Below are 22428 nucleotides of genomic sequence, written 5' to 3' on the forward strand. Positions count from 1 at the left end.
AACATTCGAAAAAAGAGGTGTTTTTCAATAATTTGCAGCCTGAAACGGTAATGAGATAGAAATTTGGTGTCAAACGGACTTTTAGGTAAAATTAGACGCCCGATTTGATGGCGTACTCAGAATTCCGAAAAAACGTATTTTTCATCGAAAATAACACTAAAAAAGTATTAAAAATTCTCCCATTTTCCGTTACTCGACTGTATTTTTTTTTGGAACATGTCATTTTATGAAAAATTTAATGTACTTTTCGAATCTACTACATTGACCCAGAAGGGTCATTTTTTCATTTAGAACAAAATTTTTCATTTTAAAATTTCGTGTTTTTGCTAACTCTACAGGATTATTTTTTAGAGGTTAAGAATGTTCCACAAAGTAGTAGAGCAGACAATTACAAAAATTTTAATATAAAGACATAGGGGTTTTGCTTATAACCAGCGCCGTACCTAGGGGTTGGCGCAGTTGGCGACCGCCAAGGGCGCCAGCCCTTGGGGGGCGCCGAAAACGATGATTGTACAAATTTGTCATGTTATTATAAAATCCTAGAAAGGTATTCAGAACAAAAGGGGCGCCAAATTTTAAAGTAGGATTACAAAATAACTCGATTATCTTGGTCGGAATATTACAAATATTACTTATAACACTTGGGGCGCCAAAATCAACTATTTCAATAATTGTACCAGAATTAAATTTAAAATTAAATTCTCTCAATTCATTTATCAAAGGGGGCGCTCAAGTGGCATTTCAGGGTTTTATAACAATTCTTTGAAATAGCTAGAGATTTTATTCCAACTACAGTATATAAAATTCAATTTAAATTTCACCATTTTTTCCAGCATCAGGAACCATCAAGCTTTTTTATGTTTTGAAGTATTTGTTTTATATAATCAGCTATTTAATTGAAATTTACACATTTCTATTGAAAATCTGAAATAAAAAGAATAAGATATTTCAAGTTTAAAGAAAATGGCATTTGAGATATTTTTATCGTTTTAAATGCAAACTTGTGCGTTGAGATTGGCCTACGTTTTCGAAATACTGAATTGTTTAAATTGAATATTTCTAACACAAAAAATGCTTTGACTTTTGTTAAATTTCTAGCAAAATATTTTTTTTTTCAACATAAAAATGTTGTTTTTTTAAGAGCACATAAATTGCTCTAAATATATTATATTCTGCTGCTTGTATTCAATTGCTTGTAGCAAGAGTGAAAAAGTAAAATTTGGGTGTCTTCGACAAAGTTGCATAGATTGGCATGCCCACCAACTTTTTAGTCGTAAAAGTAAAATATTATACAATTTCTTGTATAATTTTGATTTGCAGAAACACCATTATCGCGGACCCATTAACCCATAAACACCCATAAACCAAAGCAAAATTCCAACTCCAAAAACAGCAATATTTTTTGAGAAAACACAAAGTTCCACTTAATTTTGCTTCTAGGGTCAATAATTTGAAGAATGTTAGTAACATTTTCCTTGAAATTTTTTGTTTTGTTATGGTTTAATGGAATGGATAAAGTTGCTTACACTACTCGACAAAACAAAACTTGTATCAAGGGATTGACGATATCTCATCCGTTCCTGAGAGAAAAGGCATCCCCGAATCCGATGCAATCGACAGAATTTGATTTTATGTCCACGCGGACTGATGCGAATCTGGTAAATTTTTAACATAAAAATCGAACAATTTAAAAAAACCATGCGTCTCCTCCCAATTATATGAGCCATCTACAAGAATATGGAAGCGCCTGGTGCATAGCCATTTCCTTTAAGCACAACGGAAACAACCAATACAAATGTATAAAAAAGTTGTCAAGTTCTCGGGGTCCACAGCTAGCATTTTTGTACGATTATAAAAATAAATATTAAAAGTTTAAAATTAATTTATTTAAAAGCATATTTTTGATTTATTTGTTTACTAAAATTTTATGTATCTCAAAGGTCTATAGGTACTTCGGGATGTCCATGGTCATCCAAGGACTGCCTGAGTTAAGATCTACGAGTCTACCGCCGTAACAAGCAAGAGGTCGTCGGATTTTGACCCCGGATCTTGTGCGTATAGCATCAGTGCATATGGTAGACTACTATATGAATGTGTTGGGATGTCCATGGTCATCCAAGGACTCCCTGGAGTTAAGATCTACGAGTCTACCGCCGTAACAAGCAAGAGGTCGTTGGATTTTGACCCCGGATCTTGTGCGTATAGCATCAGTCGATATGGTAGACTACTGTATGAATGTGTTGGGATGTCCATGGTCATCCGAGGACTCCCTGGTGTTAAGATCTACGAGTCTACCGCCGTAGCAAGCAAGAGGTCGTCTTATTTTGACCCCGGATCTTGTGTGTATAGCATCAGTGCATATGGTAGACTACTGTATGAATGTGTTGGGATGTTCATGGTCATCCAAGGACTCCCTGGAGTTAAGATCTACGAGTCTACCGCCGTAACAAGCAAGAGGTCGTCGGATTTTGACCCCGGATCATGTGCGTATAGCATCAGTGGATATGGAAGACTACTGTATGAATGTGTTGGGATGTTCATGGTCATCCAAGGACTCCCTGGAGATAAGATATACGAGTCTACCGCCGTAACAAGCAAGAGGTCGTCGGATTTTGACCCCGGATCATGTGCGTATAGCATCAGTGCATATGGTAGACTACTATATGAATGTGTTGGGATGTCCATGGTCATCCGAGGACTCCCTGGAGTTAAGATCTACGAGTCTACCGCCGTAACAAGCAAGAGGTCGTCGGATTTTGACCCCGGATCATGCGTATAGCATCAGTGCATATGGTAGACTACTATATGAATGTGTTGGGATGTTCATGGTCATCCATGGACTCCTGGAGTTAAGATCTACGAGTCTACCGCCGTAACAAGCAAGAGGTCGTCGGTTTTGACCCCGGATCATGTGCGTATAGCATCAGTGCATATGGTAGACTACTATATGAATGTGTTGGGATGTTCATGGTCATCCAAGGACTCCCTGGAGTTAAGATCTACGAGTCTACCACCGTAACAAGCAAGAGGTAGTCGGATTTTGACCCCGGATCATGTGCGTATAGCATCAGTGGATATGGTAGACTACTGTATGAATGTGTTGGGATGTTCATGGGCATCCGAGGACTCCCTGGTGTTAAGATCTACGAGTCTACCGCCGTAACAAGCAAGAGGTCGTCGGATTTGACCCCGGATCATGTGCGTATAGCATCAGTGCATATGGTAGACTACTATATGAATGTGTTGGGATGTCCATGGTCATCCGAGACTCCCTGGAGTTAAGATCTACGAGTCACCGCCGTATCAAGCAAGAGGTCGTCTTATTTTGACCCCGGATCTTGTGCGTATAGCATCAGTGGATATGGTAGACTACTATATGAATGTGTTGGAATGTCCATGATCACCCAAGTCCCTGGAGTTAAGATCTACGAGTCTACCGCCGTAACAAGCAAGAGGTCGTCGGATTTTGACCCCGGATCTTGTGTGTATAGCATCAGTGCATATAATAGACTACTATATGAATGTGTTGGGATGTCCATGGTCATCCAAGGAGTCCCTGGAGTCTACGAGTCTACCGCCGTAACAAACAATAGGTCGCCGTTTGGCTTAAGTGGTAAGCAAGGATATACGCACAAGATTCGGGGTCAAAATAAGACGATCTCTTGCTTGATACGGCGGTAGACTCGTAGATCTTAACTCCAGGGAGTCCTCGGATGACCATGGACATCCCAACACATTCATATAGTAGTCTACCATATGCACTGATGCTATACGCACATGATCCGGGGTCAAAATCCGACGACCTCTTGCTTGTTACGGCGGTAGACTCGTAGATCTTAACTCCAGGGAGTCCTTGGATGACCATGGACATCCCAACACATTCATATAGTAGTCTACCATATGCACTGATGCTATACGCACATGATCCGGGGTCAAAATCCGACGACCTCTTGCTTGTTACGGCGGTAGACTCGTAGATCTTAACTCCAGGGAGTCCATGGATGACCATGAACATCCCAACACATTCATATAGTAGTCTACCATATGCACTGATGCTATACGCACATGATCCGGGGTCAAAATCCGACGACCTCTTGCTTGTTACGGTGGTAGACTCGTAGATCTTAACTCCAGGGAGTCCTTGGATGACCATGAACATCCCAACACATTCATATAGTAGTCTACCATATCCACTGATGCTATACGCACATGATCTGGGGTCAAAATCCGACGACCTCTTGCTTGTTACGGCGGTAGACTCGTAGATCTTAACTCCAGGGAGTCCTTGGATGACCATGAACATCCCAACACATTCATACAGTAGTCTACCATATGCACTGATGCTATACGCACAAGATCTGGGGTCAAAATCCGACGACCTCTTGCTTGTTACGGCGGTAGACTCGTAGATCTTAACTCCAGGGAGTCCTTGGATGACCATGAACATCCCAACACATTCATACAGTAGTCTACCATATGCACTGATGCTATACACACAAGATCCGGGGTCAAAATAAGACGACCTCTTGCTTGCTACGGCAGTAGACTCGTAGATCTTAACACCAGGGAGTCCTCTGATGACCATGAACATCCCAACACATTCATACAGTAGTCTACCATATGCACTGATGCTATACACACAAGATCCGGGGTCAAAATAAGACGACTTCTTGCTTGTTACGGTGGTAGACTCGTAGATCTTATCTCCAGGGAGTCCTCGGATGACCATGGACATCCCAACACATTCATATAGTAGTCTACCATATGCACTGATGCTATACGCACAAGATCTGGGGTTAAAATCCGACGACCTCTTGCTTGTTACGGCGGTAGACTCGTAGATCTTAACTCCAGGGAGTCCTTGGATGACCATGAACATCCCTACACATTCATATAGTAGTCTACCATATCCACTGATGCTATACGCACATGATCTGGGGTCAAAATCCGACGACCTCTTGCTTGTTACGGCGGTAGACTCGTAGATCTTAACTCCAGGGAGTCCTTGGATGACCATGAACATCCCAACACATTCATACAGTAGTCTACCATATCCACTGATGCTATACGCACAAGATCCGGGGTCAAAATCCGACGACCTCTTGCTTGTTACGGCGGTAGACTCGTAGATCTTAACTCCAGGGAGTCCTTGGATGACCATGAACATCCCAACACATTCATACAGTAGTCTACCATATGAACTGATGCTATACACACAAGATTCGGGGTCAAAATCCGACGACCTCTTACTTGTTACGGCGGTAGACTCGTAGATCTTATCTCCAGGGAGTCCTTGGATGACTATGGACATCTCAACACATTCATATAGTAGTCTACCATATGCACTGATGCTATACGCACATGATCCGGGGTCAAAATCCGACGACCTCTTACTTGTTACGGCGGTAGACTCGTAGATCTTATCTCCAGGGAGTCCTTGGATGACTATGGACATCCCAACACATTCATATAGTAGTCTACCATATGCACTGATGCTATACGCACATGATCCGGGGTCAAAATCCGACGACCTCTTGCTTGTTACGGCGGTAGACTCGTAGATCTTAACTCCAGGGAGTCCTCGGATGCCCATGAACATCCCAACACATTCATACAGTAGTCTACCATATCCACTGATGCTATACGCACAAGATCCGGGGTCAAAATCCGACGACCTCTTGCTTGTTACGGCGGTAGACTCGTAAATCTTATCTCCAGGGAGTCCTTGGATGACCATGAACATCCCAACACATTCATATAGTAGTCTACCATATGCACTGATGCTATACACACAAGATTCGGGGTCAAAATCCGACGACCTCTTACTTGTTACGGCGGTAGACTCGTAGATCTTATCTCCAGGGAGTCCTTGGATGACTATGGACATCCCAAGACATTCATATAGTAGTCTACCATATGCACTGATGCTATACGCACATGATCCGGGGTCAAAATCCGACGACCTCTTGCTTGTTACGGCGGTAGACTCGTAGATCTTAACTCCAGGGAGTCCTTGGATGACCATGAACATCCCAACACATTCATACAGTAGTCTACCATATGCACTGATGCTATACACACAAGATTCGGGGTCAAAATCCGACGACCTCTTACTTGTTACGGCGGTAGACTCGTAGATCTTAACTCCAGGGAGTCCTTGGATGACCATGGACATCCCAACACATTCACATAGTAGTCTACCATATGCACTGATGCTATACGCACAAGATCCGGGGTCAAAATCCGACGACCTCTTGCTTGTTACGGCGGTAGACTCGTAGATCTTAACTCCAGGCAGTCCTTGGATGACCATGGACATCCCGAAGTACCTATAGACCTTTGAGATACATAAAATTTTAGTAAACAAATAAATCAAAAAATATGTTTTTAAATAAATTAATTTTAAACTTTTAATATTTATTTTTATAATCGTACAAAAATGCTAGCTGTGGACCCCCCGAGAACTTGACAACTTTTTTATACATTTGTATTGGTTGTTTCCGTTGTGCTTAAAGGAAATGGCTATGCACCAGGCGCTTCCATATTCTTGTAGATGGCTCATATAATTGGGAGGAGACGCATGGTTTTTTTTAAATTGTTCGATTTTTTATGTTAAAAAATTTACCAGATTCGCATCAGTCCGCGTGGACATAAAATCAAATTCTGTCGATTGCATCGGATTCGGGGATGCCTTTTCTCTCAGGAACGGATGAGATATCGTCAATCCCTTGACACAAGTTTTGTTTTGTCGAGTAGTGTTATCTTTCACATACATTTTTTTTTATTTCATGGATTCCATGTGTTGGGCTATCCAGAGTAATTTCGCCTAAATTTTCACATTTACACAAACGGTTCTAAAAGCTTTGTGTGTAGAGGGTGACTATTCTCGAGATTTTCAATTTCCCGGGAATCGAGAGTTGAATTTGGAAATTTCCCGGGAATTCCCGGGACCTGGTAGTGTTTATAACTATGCCAATAGTGCCAGTAATGTATAAAGAAAAGTTATAAATGTGTTTCTTTTCAATGAATTCAGTTACGATTTATTCATGCTTAAACGTTAATAATTAGCCTCATTATTTTTGGGAACTATGATCTACTTCTTGATTTTTTTCTGAATCTGCAATACAACTTGTTGTATGAACTTGTTATTAGATTGTTGTGAAATAACAAAATAGCTAATATATAATTTCCCAGTATCAGGATTTTAAAAATATAATAAATAGCGACTCAAAACAACAATTTTAATATTTTTTTCTTTTTAAAACTGTAAATATGCATTGAAGAAATAGTGATCCGGAAAACCCGAATGTTCACATTTGGCGGACTTTACAAAGATTTCCAGAGTTTTTTTTCTAAGATATAATTTAATATTGAGGTTTAAGCGAAACACAAAATTACTCCATGACATCAAAAAAATTACCTTGATACAGCGAAATTAAAATAATAAGAATAAAAAAATGGATTATAAGAATTGCTATGCTTGAAAGAGGATATGAAAATTATACTCTTAGAAATAATAAACAAAAATATAAAAAAAACTAGACTTTCTTCTTGTGGCTAACTGCTAAGTATGCTTTAAGGTTAATTTTGTGGTCCACATTATTTTAAGTTTTCTCAATTATAGTTATTGGAATTTTTAATAAGTTAAAATTTACACTTTCTGAATTAGAAGATAAGAGAAGCATTGGTTCATTCGAATTTGAACATCTTACATTGAACACCCAATGTTCTGAACAATTTCGAATTTTCATTTTTTTTTATTTGTTTATATAATTTTGCTTCGACCAAATTTCCCGGGAATCGAGAGGTCCAAAATGGTCATTTCTTTAGGAGAAATGGTAGAAATGATTCGAAAAATTTTCAATCAAAAAGGTAAAAACTATTGAAAAAAAATTGAGTTTCAAAAGGAATCTATCAAGAACAAGTTTGAAAAGGAGTCCATTTTCTAATCAGTTAAACTATTTTTTCAGGAATGCAGGAAAATGCTGAAACAATGAAATTTAAGCTAGGTCAGATCAAATTCTGTTTAAAACGATAAAACAACACTCTGCTATTTTCAGTCAACATTAATCCTAAAGCACCTTTTCGTTACAACCTATCTGTATTGGAAGGATATAAATCGATTGAAATGGTTTAAAAATAATAAAACATTAATTTGAATATTCGTCAAAGAATTAAATTGTGGTTGGATTTTTAGCTGTTATATTTATTCAATCAATTACCATTATATTATTAAAACTCTTTGAAGCAATCGCTGAAAATTTAAGTAAACATATAAAAATGATGAAAAATTTGGAGGGGCGCCAAATTGATGCTTCGCCAAGGGCGCCGTGGACCCTAGGTACGGCTCTGCTTATAACCATCACGAGTTATTGTTGGTCGTCGTTGATCATGGCCGTTCATGGTCACCCGTGACAAACACGGACGACGAAACAAAGAGAAACGTAAAAAGTAACTTTTTCAAAACTTTTTTTCGTAAAATCGTGATAACTCGTGATGTTTATAAGCAAACCCGTTATGTTTATATATCAAATTTTTTGTAATTGTCTGTTCTACAACTTTGTAGAACATTATTACACTCTAAAAAATAACCCTGCAAAGTTAGAAAAAAAACACGAAATTTTAAAATGAAAAATTTTGTTCTAAATGAAAAATGACCCTTCTGGTAGATTCGAAAAGTACATTAAATTTCCCATAAAATGACATGTTCCAAAAAAATTTACAGTCAAGTAACGGAAAATGGGAGAATTTTTAAAACTTTTTTAGTGTTTTTTCGATGAAAAATACGTTTTTTTTTAATTCTGAGTACGCCATCAAATCGGGCATCTAATTTTACATAAAAGTCCGTTTGACACCAAATTTCTATCTCATTACCGTTTCAGGCTGCAAATTATTGAAAAACACCTCTGTTTTCGAATGTTCAAAAATGAAAGGGTCGTACCGCCCTCCGTCACGAGATATCAAAAACGGACCTCAGATTCGTGATCAGGATCAAAATTACTCCTTAGGACAAAATTTCACGTAAATCGAAGAGGGGTCGGGGCAACTTTTCCCAATTTCGTGAGAGTTGGTAGAGAATTACCCAAATAGTTTTTAAAATTTATCCCAATTATTTTTTTTAAATTTCCAGAGGCGTCTTTTTGGAAAGCTGAAATTGAAGTAAGAGTCAATGTCACTCAAATTAAGTTCTTTAATTTGTCTAAATCATCAGTTTAATCAGCATACGCTGGTTTTTTGAACATCTTTGAACGTATTGCCAATCATTAAATTGTCTGCAATATCTGCTACTTTGTTTAAACAAATTCCTTATTTTCCCTCGGTCACCCTGCTGCCACATCACAACACGCAATCAGTCCTTTCCCTTGAAATCAGCTAGGCAATTCCAAATAAGCATCCTCCCCACATTTCGCTTTTGTACTGCTTCCGTCTGCTTCCGGCGAAAATACATCAGAACGTCCCAGGCACGGGCGAAAAATACGATCGTCGGGGACCGTATTTATATCGCCGGTTATCACCCCATAATTGGATTTGGATCTTAGTTCTACCATTCTACCGTTCAAGTTTAGTGACATCACGCAATGGGTGCTCGCTGTCCTCGAGGTCGGAAGGGAAAAGAGTCCAACTCAGCATCCGGGTGGGGAAGGAGAATTCGTCGTTGACTCAGCTGACCAGGGTTTCGCCCCCACGCCTCTGGAGGAGATTGGGTAAGTAACCAGCTCTAGCCAGAGTAACTCAAGTGGAAAGAAAGGTCAAGAGACACGAAAACTAGCTCGGGACGACGAGACGAGACGAAACGAGCTTTTCTTATACTTTGAGCAAATTGATTAATCCCCGCTTGTATTTGCTCAGTGTTTGATGGGCAATGGGACCCTCTTATTGGATTACGGAAATGTTGATGGACTTTACGATGTTCGTTCGTTCGAGGCTCACCTTCGTCTTCTAAGAAACCTTTTCGTCATCCAGGTCAGTCCAGCCAGGGTCGAGGTGGTTTGTTGTTGTGTATTGAGTATCGATTACAGGTTGCTCTAAGGCAAAATGATCTCACTGGAGCAGTAGTTGCACAGCAGTGCAATATTCAATAGTGATAGCATCTCTATAACTTAGTTACAACTATGAAATTCAATCACAATGAGCTAGCGCAAGTGTTGAATCACTTTTCACTACTTTCGAAACGAGAAAGTTTAACCTGAACCCATAGATTGCAGAGCATCTATCAATCTATGTATTGGGTTTTTTTTTCAATATTTTTTCTAATCTAATTTAATCTAATCTAATCCAACCCTAGCGCAGCCAGTCTTTCGGGGGCATCCTGGAAAATGCCTTAGGTTGATTAACGCCTAGCATCCTCTTGTCATTATTAACAATTGCAGTGCCCAATGCAATAAATTGCTTTGAAACATCACAAACGTTAAAGCGGCCAGGCCAACTGCGTAAAGTTTACCGCAAAGATGATTCGTTGAATTGAATTGAGTTTGAGCACGAATGTTCAAACAACAACACAATTCTGAATCGACAGGGGAGGAAGAAACGTGGGGATCCCTCGCTCACGTTCCTGTTTGTAGGAGCAATAAATCGTTGGGAGCCACCAGCTAAGAAGTTTTGGTGCCCCGGACCCTCCAGGATGGGACACTGTATTTCCACAAATGCCCTGGACACTATTTGCCGTGGTTATAGCGCCACAACTCGCTCACTGTTGGTGACAGAAGGAACATTATTAAAACTCTTATAAACACAAGATTTCAATTGATGGGATGACAAGATCATCTCACAAAGACCCAGTGCGTATTAAATATGTAATGGTTATTTTGATTAGGATATAGTATCGGATTGATCTCACCAAATTAAATCAGCCCTCTGAGAAATGTAACGCCCCAATCAGTCTGATGGCTGAATAAAATAAGGCTGATGTAAGGTCGATCAGAGCGTTAAATTTCTTAGTGGAAGCTGCCGCATCTCAAAACGGTTTCGGTTTGAGTCCTCGCTACGTCTGTAACGCTATGTAACGGCAGCACCAAAATCAGCATCCCTAGTAGGAAAGCGCTGCTCCGTTTTCGTTCTGGAAGCTCGCGGCTGATGCATGTGTGTTTTGTTGCAACACACCGACGAAAAAACAGCCGGAGGCACCAGTTTTTTCCACTTTTTAGATTCTTTAAATGTTTATTTTATTATTCGTTCACTATTTACAACACACACGCGACGTTCGAAGCCATATTCCAACGACAAAATATTCGCATGTTATTAAAAACACTGTAAATTTCAACACTTTTTACGGAACTCGAAACTCTTGCTTCCAGCCAGTTTGACAGCTTTCCGTATCCTTTTTATAGGGTCTTTTTCTGTCATGAAAACATAGTTTTAATCATAAAAATCTCGAGTTCTCGATATAGTTAGGTTTTTTCTTTAGGGATGAAGTGCTCTTATAAGTTCTTTAAGTTAAAATTTAATTTAAACTCTTTTTTTTCTAAGGGCAGTCAAAACCCAACCATGGCTCTTCGACGAAGAGTTTATCTGTTTATACTTAAAATATTTTTCATTGTTTCCACTTTGCAAAATTTTAATTTATTTATTCAGAATCAGCCTTACACCTATAATAGACAAAATCCCAGTTCCTGCATTAATACGCTAGTGTAAAACCCGCTCTCCAAAAGTCACCGACCATGTTGCGTTTTGCACAATTGTAGCTCAACGTGTAACACTCATCCTAAATCCTGCGTTGTTGTTGTTCATGCCGCTGCTGTGCCACAAACAACGGCTTTTATTAGTGTAATCATGATAAATTGCTCGGTTCTTTATTAGAATTCTTGACTTTTATTATTGCGCGTACAATCCAGACACGAAAACGGTTCAGAATGGTTCCGAGCTGCTGCACTTTAGCCGTTGCAAGGCCAACCCAGAGAACATCGAGTCATCGCGTGAACATCCGTACCTCGCTGGGGCTGGTACACGCCCTAGAACGAGCTGTTGTTACTACTGCACTGGGCGGCTGAAATAAAAGACAAATTTCCGACAACTTTTGAATTCCAGCTTTGGCGCATACCCTGACAGTTGTTATCCTGATGTTCACATCAGGGCCTAGGTCCGGGTGTTCACATGGTCTGACCGTGGAAGGATTGTAACCGTCATTCTATGATGGTGCACGTGAACCTTTTGAGCCAGATCAAAATGGAGTGTTCATATTTTACGTAGCTGAGCTTTGTCAGGAAAAGTATATAAATTAAAATGATTATGTAAATCAACCAAATTGAACTAAATCGATACTAAAAGTGTATGTAAATTTGTATTGCCAAATACGCACCAAAATCGTGAACTACCCCTTATTTAATGAAACGAAACAACGCAAACGTATTTGACTTGTGTTTGTAGAAAGGGAATTTTAAATTCATTTTGTAGTTTTGATAGACAGCCACGCAAGCCAAAGGGCACATTTACAAATTGCTCTTCAGGTTTTAAAGTTCAAAGAGCAACCAAATATCAAAATAGTTTAAAAATTCAAACACATACCAATTTTAAACTGCCATTTTCTGTCCCCAATTGTTAAAACATTTACCCAACCAAACCAAAGCATGACTGCCCAGTCAGTCTGGCCAGCAAGTTTGTCCCCGGCACGAGTAATAGACAAGCCACGGTGTGGCCGCCGCTGCCACACAATATTATTTAATCCTTGCAATAAACCGGCCATCGCGACGCATTTCACCGAGGTGCGGATGCGGTGCCTTCAGTCATGAACGAAAAATTGCGAACCAGAGACTTTGTCGAATGCAAAAAAATGTGTCATGTGAGATGCAATGATTCACCTAAAGTTAAGATTTTAGATTTTTCTTGATTTTTCTATTCTTTTTCTTGAGTTTTAAAATAAATCATTTATCATTTATCATTTATCATTTATCATTTATCATTTATCATTTATCATTTATCATTTATCATTTATCATTTATCATTTATCATTTATCATTTATCATTTATCATTTATCATTTATCATTTATCATTTATCATTTATCATTTATCATTTATCATTTATCATTTATCATTTATCATTTATCATTTATCATTTATCATTTATCATTTATCATTTATCATTTATCATTTATCATTTATCATTTATCATTTATCATTTATCGTTTATCATTTATCATTTATCATTTATCATTTATCATTTATCATTTATCATTTATCATTTATCATTTATCATTTATCATTTATCATTTATCATTTATCATTTATCATTTATCATTTATCATTTATCATTTATCATTTATCATTTATCATTTATCATTTATCATTTATCATTTATCATTTATCATTTATCATTTATCATTTATCATTTATCATTTATCATTTATCATTTATCATTTATCATTTATCATTTATCATTTATCATTTATCATTTATCATTTATCATTTATCATTTATCATTTATCATTTATCATTTATCATTTATCATTTATCATTTATCATTTATCATTTATCATTTATCATTTATCATTTATCATTTATCATTTATCATTTATCATTTATCATTTATCATTTATCATTTATCATTTATCATTTATCATTTATCATTTATCATTTATCATTTATCATTTATCATTTATCATTTATCATTTATCATTTATCATTTATCATTTATCATTTATCATTTATCATTTATCATTTATCATTTATCATTTATCATTTATCATTTATCATTTATCATTTATTATTTATCATTTATCATTTATCATTTATCATTTGAGATTTGAGATTTCATCACATTCACCACCTTTCAGTGAGTACAATAATTTTCGTTGTTTGCAAAAACATTCACATTTCAACAGGGATAGCGCGCGGTGGCAACCTTTTGTCAAGGCCCTTTGAGAAGGAATTTTGTATTGCTGGTAAATTGTCAACGAGTGCAAGAGTTCCGGAGTAATCCGCTGTGCGACCATACGGAATTTTTGTGTTTCATTTTTAACAATCCGGCTGAATGACCACCAGCAACAGCTCTACTGCAAAAAAGCAAATAACTAACAATGGCGGCATTTTTAAGCTCCACTAAATACCAAGCAGAATTAATCCGAGAGGCATGTTGATTTCCATACATTTGCAATTTGGGGCAGAGTTGCTCCGGGTTTACTTGTGTGTGCTTAGGGATTTCCGGTGATATCTGGACTGAAGAGTGCTTGAAATGGTTTTGAGTTTTTTTAACGTGAATATGTCGAAGCAGGGTCAATATAAAGCAAACATATTAGGCTGGTACAAATATTATTTAAAGTTTTTGTCTTGAACTTTGAAAAATATTTGCATCGGCCTTAAAGACCTTCCAATACGGTAATTTACGCGGCTCAAATCCAGGCTTCACGGAAACCGAGAGATATGAACTGATTCGACATCTGATCGACCAAATTTCATTAATTTTGGCAGCACGAACAACCTGTCCTGACTCCGATATCCGTGCCAGGTTTTCCGGGTAGCTGCACCGAATTGAGTCTTCTTCTATTTACTTCGATACAAAATTTGCTTCGCAAGACCACCAGGCAGGGGTCGTAAAACTAGGAGCACCAATTTGGGTCTGTTGTCTTTTCCTGATGTTTTCAACTTTATCCAGTGGCATGGGCTAGCGTGGCGCTTGATTTCGCTGCTGTCCAAGACGTTCTTCCGCGCTGCTGGCTTCGCTGGCGCATGATTGATGGTTTGTAAAATTTTTAATATTAAAATTTTGCATGCAATATGCCTCGGATGAACTGCGGGCTATATGAATGATAGCATGAAATATATACCATCAGCCCCAAACTATGCCATCGGAGCCGTGTCGAGGAACCAGGAGCAACTGACTCAAATATTTACGGTGGTTGATGGAACGAGGATACCGCGGAATGGTTCGCTAGGGAACAGCGACGACGACGACGACGACGAATATCGTCACGTCACGTGGCCCACGACCGGCGACGTCGACGGGCCAAATGGAAACACTGCCAGCCAGCCAGCAGCTCGCAGAACGTGGTGTAGCATATCGGCGAGCAGAGAGCAGAGATTCATAATATATTGTGCTCTGTTGCAGACAGCAGCGAAGGGTATAACGAAAGTATAAGTGGATCTGATGTACAGCTGTACAAATTATGCTTAACGTGGGATGAAGATTTATTTTTCGTAACATCGCGCACATCAATTGAGAGCGCTTTAATGAGTCCTCTGTCTAGTTTAGATTTGCATCTGTGAGGAGAGCGGTGAGAACACTTTTGCTTTTAATTATAAAGTAAGGCTGAGAATCGGAAAGGACTGTAACGTGGTTTTGCTGGTTTTTCCAAAACCTTGTTACCTTAAAAAAAATAAACTTATAAAGAAAGCTTTTCGAAAGCACCTTCAGTTCATGTTGATACTTAATTATTTCTTGTCACGACTAAATCTTAAGATCGTCGTAACTTAAATTGATTTGGCTTTTGAAACCTACCGTTTGTCGCACATGCATCACTTCCTACTGTTTATTTATTTATTGATTTTGGGTCATCGGGAACAATGGTCCTGATTTTAAGAACAAAGATCAGAAATCACTCGCTCGGTGTCGATTAAAACGCACAACAGATCGTATGCTAACCACGGTTACGACACGACTGTCATCCACATACAAAGCGATTGAAGTCAAAATCGAACCAAGATCGAACCAAGTTTTTAGCGCGTGGCATTTGAAAAGGTCGTATGTGCTCGGACATAAATTACATCAATAACAACTTTTTCAGTTTTTTTTTCTTTAGAGAGATTTATGTATAATCTCAAATTTGAACTAGGGGAACAGCATATAATTCCATCTAGAACCTAATGTTGGCATATCAGCACTTTGGTGTTCAGTTACAGCTAGTTTAAAGCATTTCGACAGAAATTTAGTTAGTATTCTGAAAGCGTCATTCATTTTAATACAACGGACAGGAAATATCAAACAAATTTTATTTTGTTTCAGAAAACTGAAGCTATTCAGTTTTTAGTTCAGTTCAGTGTGTTGTATTGTTTGTCTTGAGTGGCCAAGTAGAACTTTGTTTTATTGATCTAATAAATGTTAAATGTTAAAAAATAGCGTAGGGTAGAGTAGTCATCAATGAGACACGGGGAACAATGATAAAATGGCTCTCACAAGTCGTAGTTTCAACCAATCAGGCTCATATTTGGGTGGAAGGTGTGTCTACTAGGTACACGTCTGCCATATTAGTGGCTTTGGTTATGGACGCTCCCTTGAAAAGTAATTCATAAATGTTTGATTCTGGGGTGTAAAAGTAAATTATGGACAAAAACTTTTTCGCTCGTAGGCTGCCAGTTACACCAAAACTAATATTTCTTAAAATTTCTTTCGACGTTCTATAGGGATTAAGTTGGGCTACAATGTCCTTTCATTAGATTTGGCCAAAATTTAGAATATACTCAGAACCCAGGGCTGTCTCATTGTTCCCCGCTCATTTCAGCCCATGGGTAACAATGAGACACTTTGATTTTTCTTCAATAAACTTTTCAAAATCGATGGAAATCTTTCAAAACATGAATTAAAAGTGATTGTTGGCATATTTATAGAGTTTAAACTTCATTTAACCAAAAATACAAAGTTATTTGGTATTAATATATGGATTTTTCAAAACTGAAATACTTTTTAGTGTAACTTTTGTTATTAAAAGTTTCATGTTGGCAAAATTGCTCTAAAATGTTCAAGGCAAGTCACCTGCAATGGAAAAATACAAAAACATGATGTTTTGCTAGAAAAATGTTGATTTTCGTAGAGTGTCTCATTGTTCCCCAGCTGTCTCATTGTTCCTGCCAAGTGCGTCTACACAGAAAAAAATAATGTAAATTTGGAAGCTGTAATTTTGGAAGGTTGAATATTACCTCTTTTATGATGTAATTTTACCTCAATTTAGACTGAAAAAGTGACATTACACCAGAAAAGTGGTAAAATTACACATTTCCAGAGGTAAAATTACACCTTTTTTCTGACATAAAAGATGTACCCCTTCCCAGATGTAATATTACCATGATTTTTTCTGTGTACAATGAGACAGTTGAATAACTCTGGCTGTAGATGTCGGATCGTTCTCATATTTTTGTCAATGTTAGAACACATTAAAAGAATGATAATGCAACTAAAAGCTCATTAAAACATGCTGATGAAAAATTAGAAAAATCGTTGAATGTTGAAAACCAAAAGTGTCTCATTGATGACTACCCTACCCTAATGCTTGTAACTATCTCGCATATATATGCAAAAGAGTAGAAAACGCGGTAGAAACTAACAAAAACATAATTCGAGAAAAAAATGTATTTATTTCATAAAACATTTTTAAAAACCATACGTAAACAATATTTACAGCGCCTCTGGTGGGGACTTCAGAAAACTGCATGCGTGTCAGATCCCTGATGCTAACACGATTCGTGAACAGTCAGCGATTGATCGGATCGTTTCAAAAAGCAAACCCCTCGTGAAATATATATACATGCGTACATGCAAACCCCTTATTTTTATTTTTGAAATTGTCTGCTCTACAACTTTGTAAAACATTTTACACACTGAAAAATTACCCGGGAAAGTTAGAAAATACGAAATTTTAACTGAATAATATTGTTATGATTGAAAAACCGACCCTTCTAATCTCATCTAATCTAATCTAATCTAATCTAATCTAATCAGACCCTAGCTCAGCCAATCTTTCGAAGCGATCCGGGAGAGTGCCTTAGGTTAGAATACGCCGGGCATTCTTCTTGTCATTTATCAACATTTGTAGTGCACCATTGCATCAGAATGCATTGAAACATCACAAGCGTTAAAGTGGCCAGGCCTACTGCGTAAAGCCGTATCGCAGAGACATGATTCGTTTGAAGTGGATTAACTTCACCATTATTTGATATGTTATGTAAAATTTTCCGAAGAATCCGATAAAAATATTTTCAGACATAGGCTCTTTGGTCCCGAGACCTTCAAAACAACATTTCAAGTTTTCATACGACCTTTTCAAATTTTAAGCTAGATTTTTGAAACTTTTTTATTATTTTTCTCAAATAGCCGAACTAATCACCTGAGCAATTCTCTACGAAATCGGTCTTTTTTCTTAACATTCCAACGCCCAAGGATCCAAAAAAAGGTGGAACGGTAAATTCAACTCGCTGGTTCTCGGGCGTAACTCAACCAATCAAGATGATTCTTCTTTCCAGTGATTTGTTAGGATGTCTAGATGATTCTAGAACTTTGCAGAACTTAATTTGATCAAATCTGTAATTTTTGCGATCAAAAACATCGTTCCAACTTTTTTTTCGCGTCTAAAAAAATCGCACAAAATTCCGCGGAGGCAGTCTTTTTGAAAAAGATGGAACGATGTTTTCGGTCGCAGACATTACAGATTTGTTCAAATCAAGTTCTGCAAAATTTGAGGATCATCTAGACATTCTTACAAATCACTAGAAACAAAAATCGTCCCGATTGGTTGAGTAATGCCTGAGAACCAGCGAGTTGAAGTTACCGTTCCACCTTTTGGGAGGCTTGGGCGTCCGTGTAAGTTGGACATGCGTTGGGCGTTCCAGTGTTAAATTTTATTTTTGTATTTTTAATCCGACTGAAACTTTTTGGCACCTTCGGTATGCCCAAAGAAGCCATTTTGCATCATTAGTTTGTCCATATAATTTTCCATACAAATTTGGCAGCTGGCCATACAAAAATGATGTATGAAAATTCAAAAATCTGTATCTTTTGATGGAATTTTTTGATCGATTTGGTGTCTACGGCAAAGTTGTAGGTATGAATACGGACTACACCGGAAAAAATGATACAAGGTAATAAAAATTGGTGATTTTTATTTAACTTTTATCACTAAACTTGATTTGCAAAAAAACTATATTTATTTTTGATTTTTATTTTTGATGTTTTAGAGGATATCAAATGCCTACTTTTCGGAAATGTCCAGGTTGTGCAAAAATCTTTGAGCGAGTTATCAATTTTTGAATCAATACTGATTTTCCAAAATCGAAAAATTGGTCAAAAAATTGTTATCTTCATTTTTGATGTAACATTAATTTTGCAATCAAAAAGTACTCTAGTGAAATTTTGATAAAGTGCACCGTTTTCAAGTCAAATCAAATCTTCATTTTTTGATGTAAAATTAATTTTGCAATCAAAAAGTACTATAGTGAAATTTTGATAAAGTGCACCGTTTTCAAGTCAAATCCATTTTTAGGTGACTTTTTTTGAAAAAAGTCACAGTTTTTTTCATTTTTTAAAATTAGTGCACATATTTGCTTACTTCTGAAAAAAAATATTGTTGAAAAGCTGAGAAAATTCTCTTTATTTCGCATTTTTTGGACTTTGTTGATACGACCCTTAGTTGCTGAGATATTGCCATGCAAAGGCTTAAAAACAGGAAAATTGATGTTTTCTAAGTCTCACCCAAACAACACACCATTTTCTAATATCGATATCTCAGCAACTTATGGTCCGATTTTCAATGTTAAAATATGAAACATTCGTGAAATTTTCCGATCTTTTCGAAAAAAATATTTTTAAATTTTTAATATTTTTTTAAGCCAAGACTAGCATTTTAAAAGGGCGTAATATTGAATGTTTAGCCATACCATACCTACAACTTTGCCGAAAACACCAAATCGATCAAAAAATCCCTTCAAAAGATACAGATTTTTGAATTTTCATACATCATTTTTGTATGGCCAGCTGCCAAATTTGTATGAAAAATTATAGCATAGCATAGCATAGCATTGGTGTCTACCCGTAGCTGCTACTTCGTTATTGACCAGGACCCCCAAACATTGCTCCGTGGACCACAGATGAAAAGTAGGAACCAATCATCACCCCTTCGCAATTTTCAAAGGTCCCTATCGTGCTGATCAATACCGACGCCGGCCACGACCAGTGGTAAGACACGGGGAAGTGGATGGGAATGTTAGCCGATACTTGAGTGATGGGACCGCCAAATCGACTGCGTCTCCGACAAAGTATCACATGAGTTTTGAGGGGTTAGTAAGATGGGTATGAGGTCAGGATTCACTGTGGTAGGTGATGCGACCATGAGCAATTTGTTTATGAGTTAAAATTTTAAAAATCTTAGGCAGCCGGCTGCGGAAAGATACCTATCTAGGGATTTAAATATAGTATTAATTCGACCGCGATTTTCCAGAAATTCTCCGTCGGCGTGCCTTCCGATCAACGGTGATGTAGGAAGGGCTTCATTCATTAAAATTATTTTATATCATAAGCCTTAAAACATATCCGTCGACGTGCCTTCCGATCCTCGATGATATGGAAAGGACTTAATCCAGCAATACGACTTGCTTGTCTCAAAAAACAAAAATCGAATCGTTTCTATCGAAAACTATATAAAAAGAACAAAAATAAAACTCATCGGCCAACGAACGCGCGAACAAAAAATAAATGAAAAAAGAAGAAGAAGAAATCCAATCACCCCATGTACACAAATAGCGACACAAAAGAGACGGAAAATAACACGAAAAAAAAAAACAGGACTGCGCGTCCACACAGGCACCGCACTACTGATGCCATTATTTAATTATAATGACCAATCACCCCATGCACTCGAACAGCGACATAAAAGAGACGGAAAATAACACGAAAAAACAGGACTGCGCGTCCACACAGGCACCGCACTACTGATGCCTTTATTTAATTATAATGACCAATCACCCCATGCACTCGAACAGCGACATAAAAGAGACGGAAAATAACACGAAAAAACAGGACTGCGCGTCCACACAGGCACCGCACTACTGATGCCATTATTTAATTATAATGACCAATCACCCCATGCACTCGAACAGCGACATAAAAGAGACGGAAAATAACACGAAAAAAACAGGACTGCGCGTCCACACAGGCACCGCACTACTGATGCCTTTATTTAATTATAATGACCAATCACCCCATGCACTCGAACAGCGACATAAAAGAGACGGAAAATAACACGAAAAAACAGGACTGCGCGTCCACACAGGCACCGCACTACTGATGCCATTATTTAATTATAATGACCAATCACCCCATGCACTCGAACAGCGACATAAAAGAGACGGAAAATAACACGAAAAAACAGGACTGCGCGTCCACACAGGCACTGCACTACTGATGCCATTATTTAATTATAATGACCAATCACCCCATGCACTCGAACAGCGACATAAAAGAGACGGAAAATAACACGAAAAACAGGACTGCGCGTCCACACAGGCACCGCACTACTGATGCCTTTATTTAATTATAATGACCAATCACCCCATGCACTCGAACAGCGACATAAAAGAGACGGAAAATAACACGAAAAACAGGACTGCGCGTCCACACAGGCACCGCACTACTGATGCCTTTATTTAATTATAATGACCAATCACCCATGCACTCGAACAGCGACATAAAAGAGACGGAAAATAACACGAAAAACAGGACTGCGCGTCCACACAGGCACTGCACTACTGATGCCATTATTTAATTATAATGACCAATCACCCCATGCACTCGAACAGCGACATAAAAGAGACGGAAAATAACACGAAAAAACAGGACTGCGCGTCCACACAGGCACCGCACTACTGATGCCTTTATTTAATTATAATGACCAATCACCCCATGCACTCGAACAGCGACATAAAAGAGACGGAAAATAACACGAAAAAACAGGACTGCGCGTCCACACAGGCACCGCACTACTGATGCCTTTATTTAATTATAATGACCAATCACCCCATGCACTCGAACAGCGACATAAAAGAGACGGAAAATAACACGAAAAACAGGACTGCGCGTCACACAGGCACCGCACTACTGATGCCATTATTTAATTATAATGACCAATCACCCCATGCACTCGAACAGCGACATAAAAGAGACGGAAAATAACACGAAAAAAACAGGACTGCGCGTCCACACAGGCACCGCACTACTGATGCCTTTATTTAATTATAATGACCAATCACCCCATGCACTCGAACAGCGACATAAAAGAGACGGAAAATAACACGAAAAAACAGGACTGCGCGTCCACACAGGCACCGCACTACTGATGCCATTATTTAATTATAATGACCAATCACCCCATGCACTCGAACAGCGACATAAAAGAGACGGAAAATAACACGAAAAAACAGGACTGCGCGTCCACACAGGCACTGCACTACTGATGCCATTATTTAATTATAATGACCAATCACCCCATGCACTCGAACAGCGACATAAAAGAGACGGAAAATAACACGAAAAACAGGACTGCGCGTCCACACAGGCACCGCACTACTGATGCCTTTATTTAATTATAATGACCAATCACCCCATGCACTCGAACAGCGACATAAAAGAGACGGAAAATAACACGAAAAAACAGGACTGCGCCACTGCCAAATTTGTATGAAAAATTATATGGACAAACTAATGATGCAAAATGGCTTCTTTGGGCATACCGAATGCA

At 38.1% G+C, this 22428-nt stretch overlaps 1 protein-coding gene across 1 annotated transcript in view; it reads left to right on the top strand.

Moving 5' to 3' along the window:
- Positions 1-22428, top strand: part of LOC119766118 — a 42197-nt gene that overhangs the window by 1657 nt on the left and 18112 nt on the right. Inside the window, exon 2 of the mRNA XM_038250517.1 lies at positions 9377-9704. Within this exon, the coding sequence (XP_038106445.1) occupies positions 9377-9704 (328 nt within the window). The remainder of the gene's footprint in view (positions 1-9376; positions 9705-22428) is intronic.

The sequence above is a fragment of the Culex quinquefasciatus genome, chromosome 2 (assembly GCF_015732765.1).
Source record: "Culex quinquefasciatus strain JHB chromosome 2, VPISU_Cqui_1.0_pri_paternal, whole genome shotgun sequence".
Taxonomy (NCBI): domain Eukaryota; kingdom Metazoa; phylum Arthropoda; class Insecta; order Diptera; family Culicidae; genus Culex; species Culex quinquefasciatus.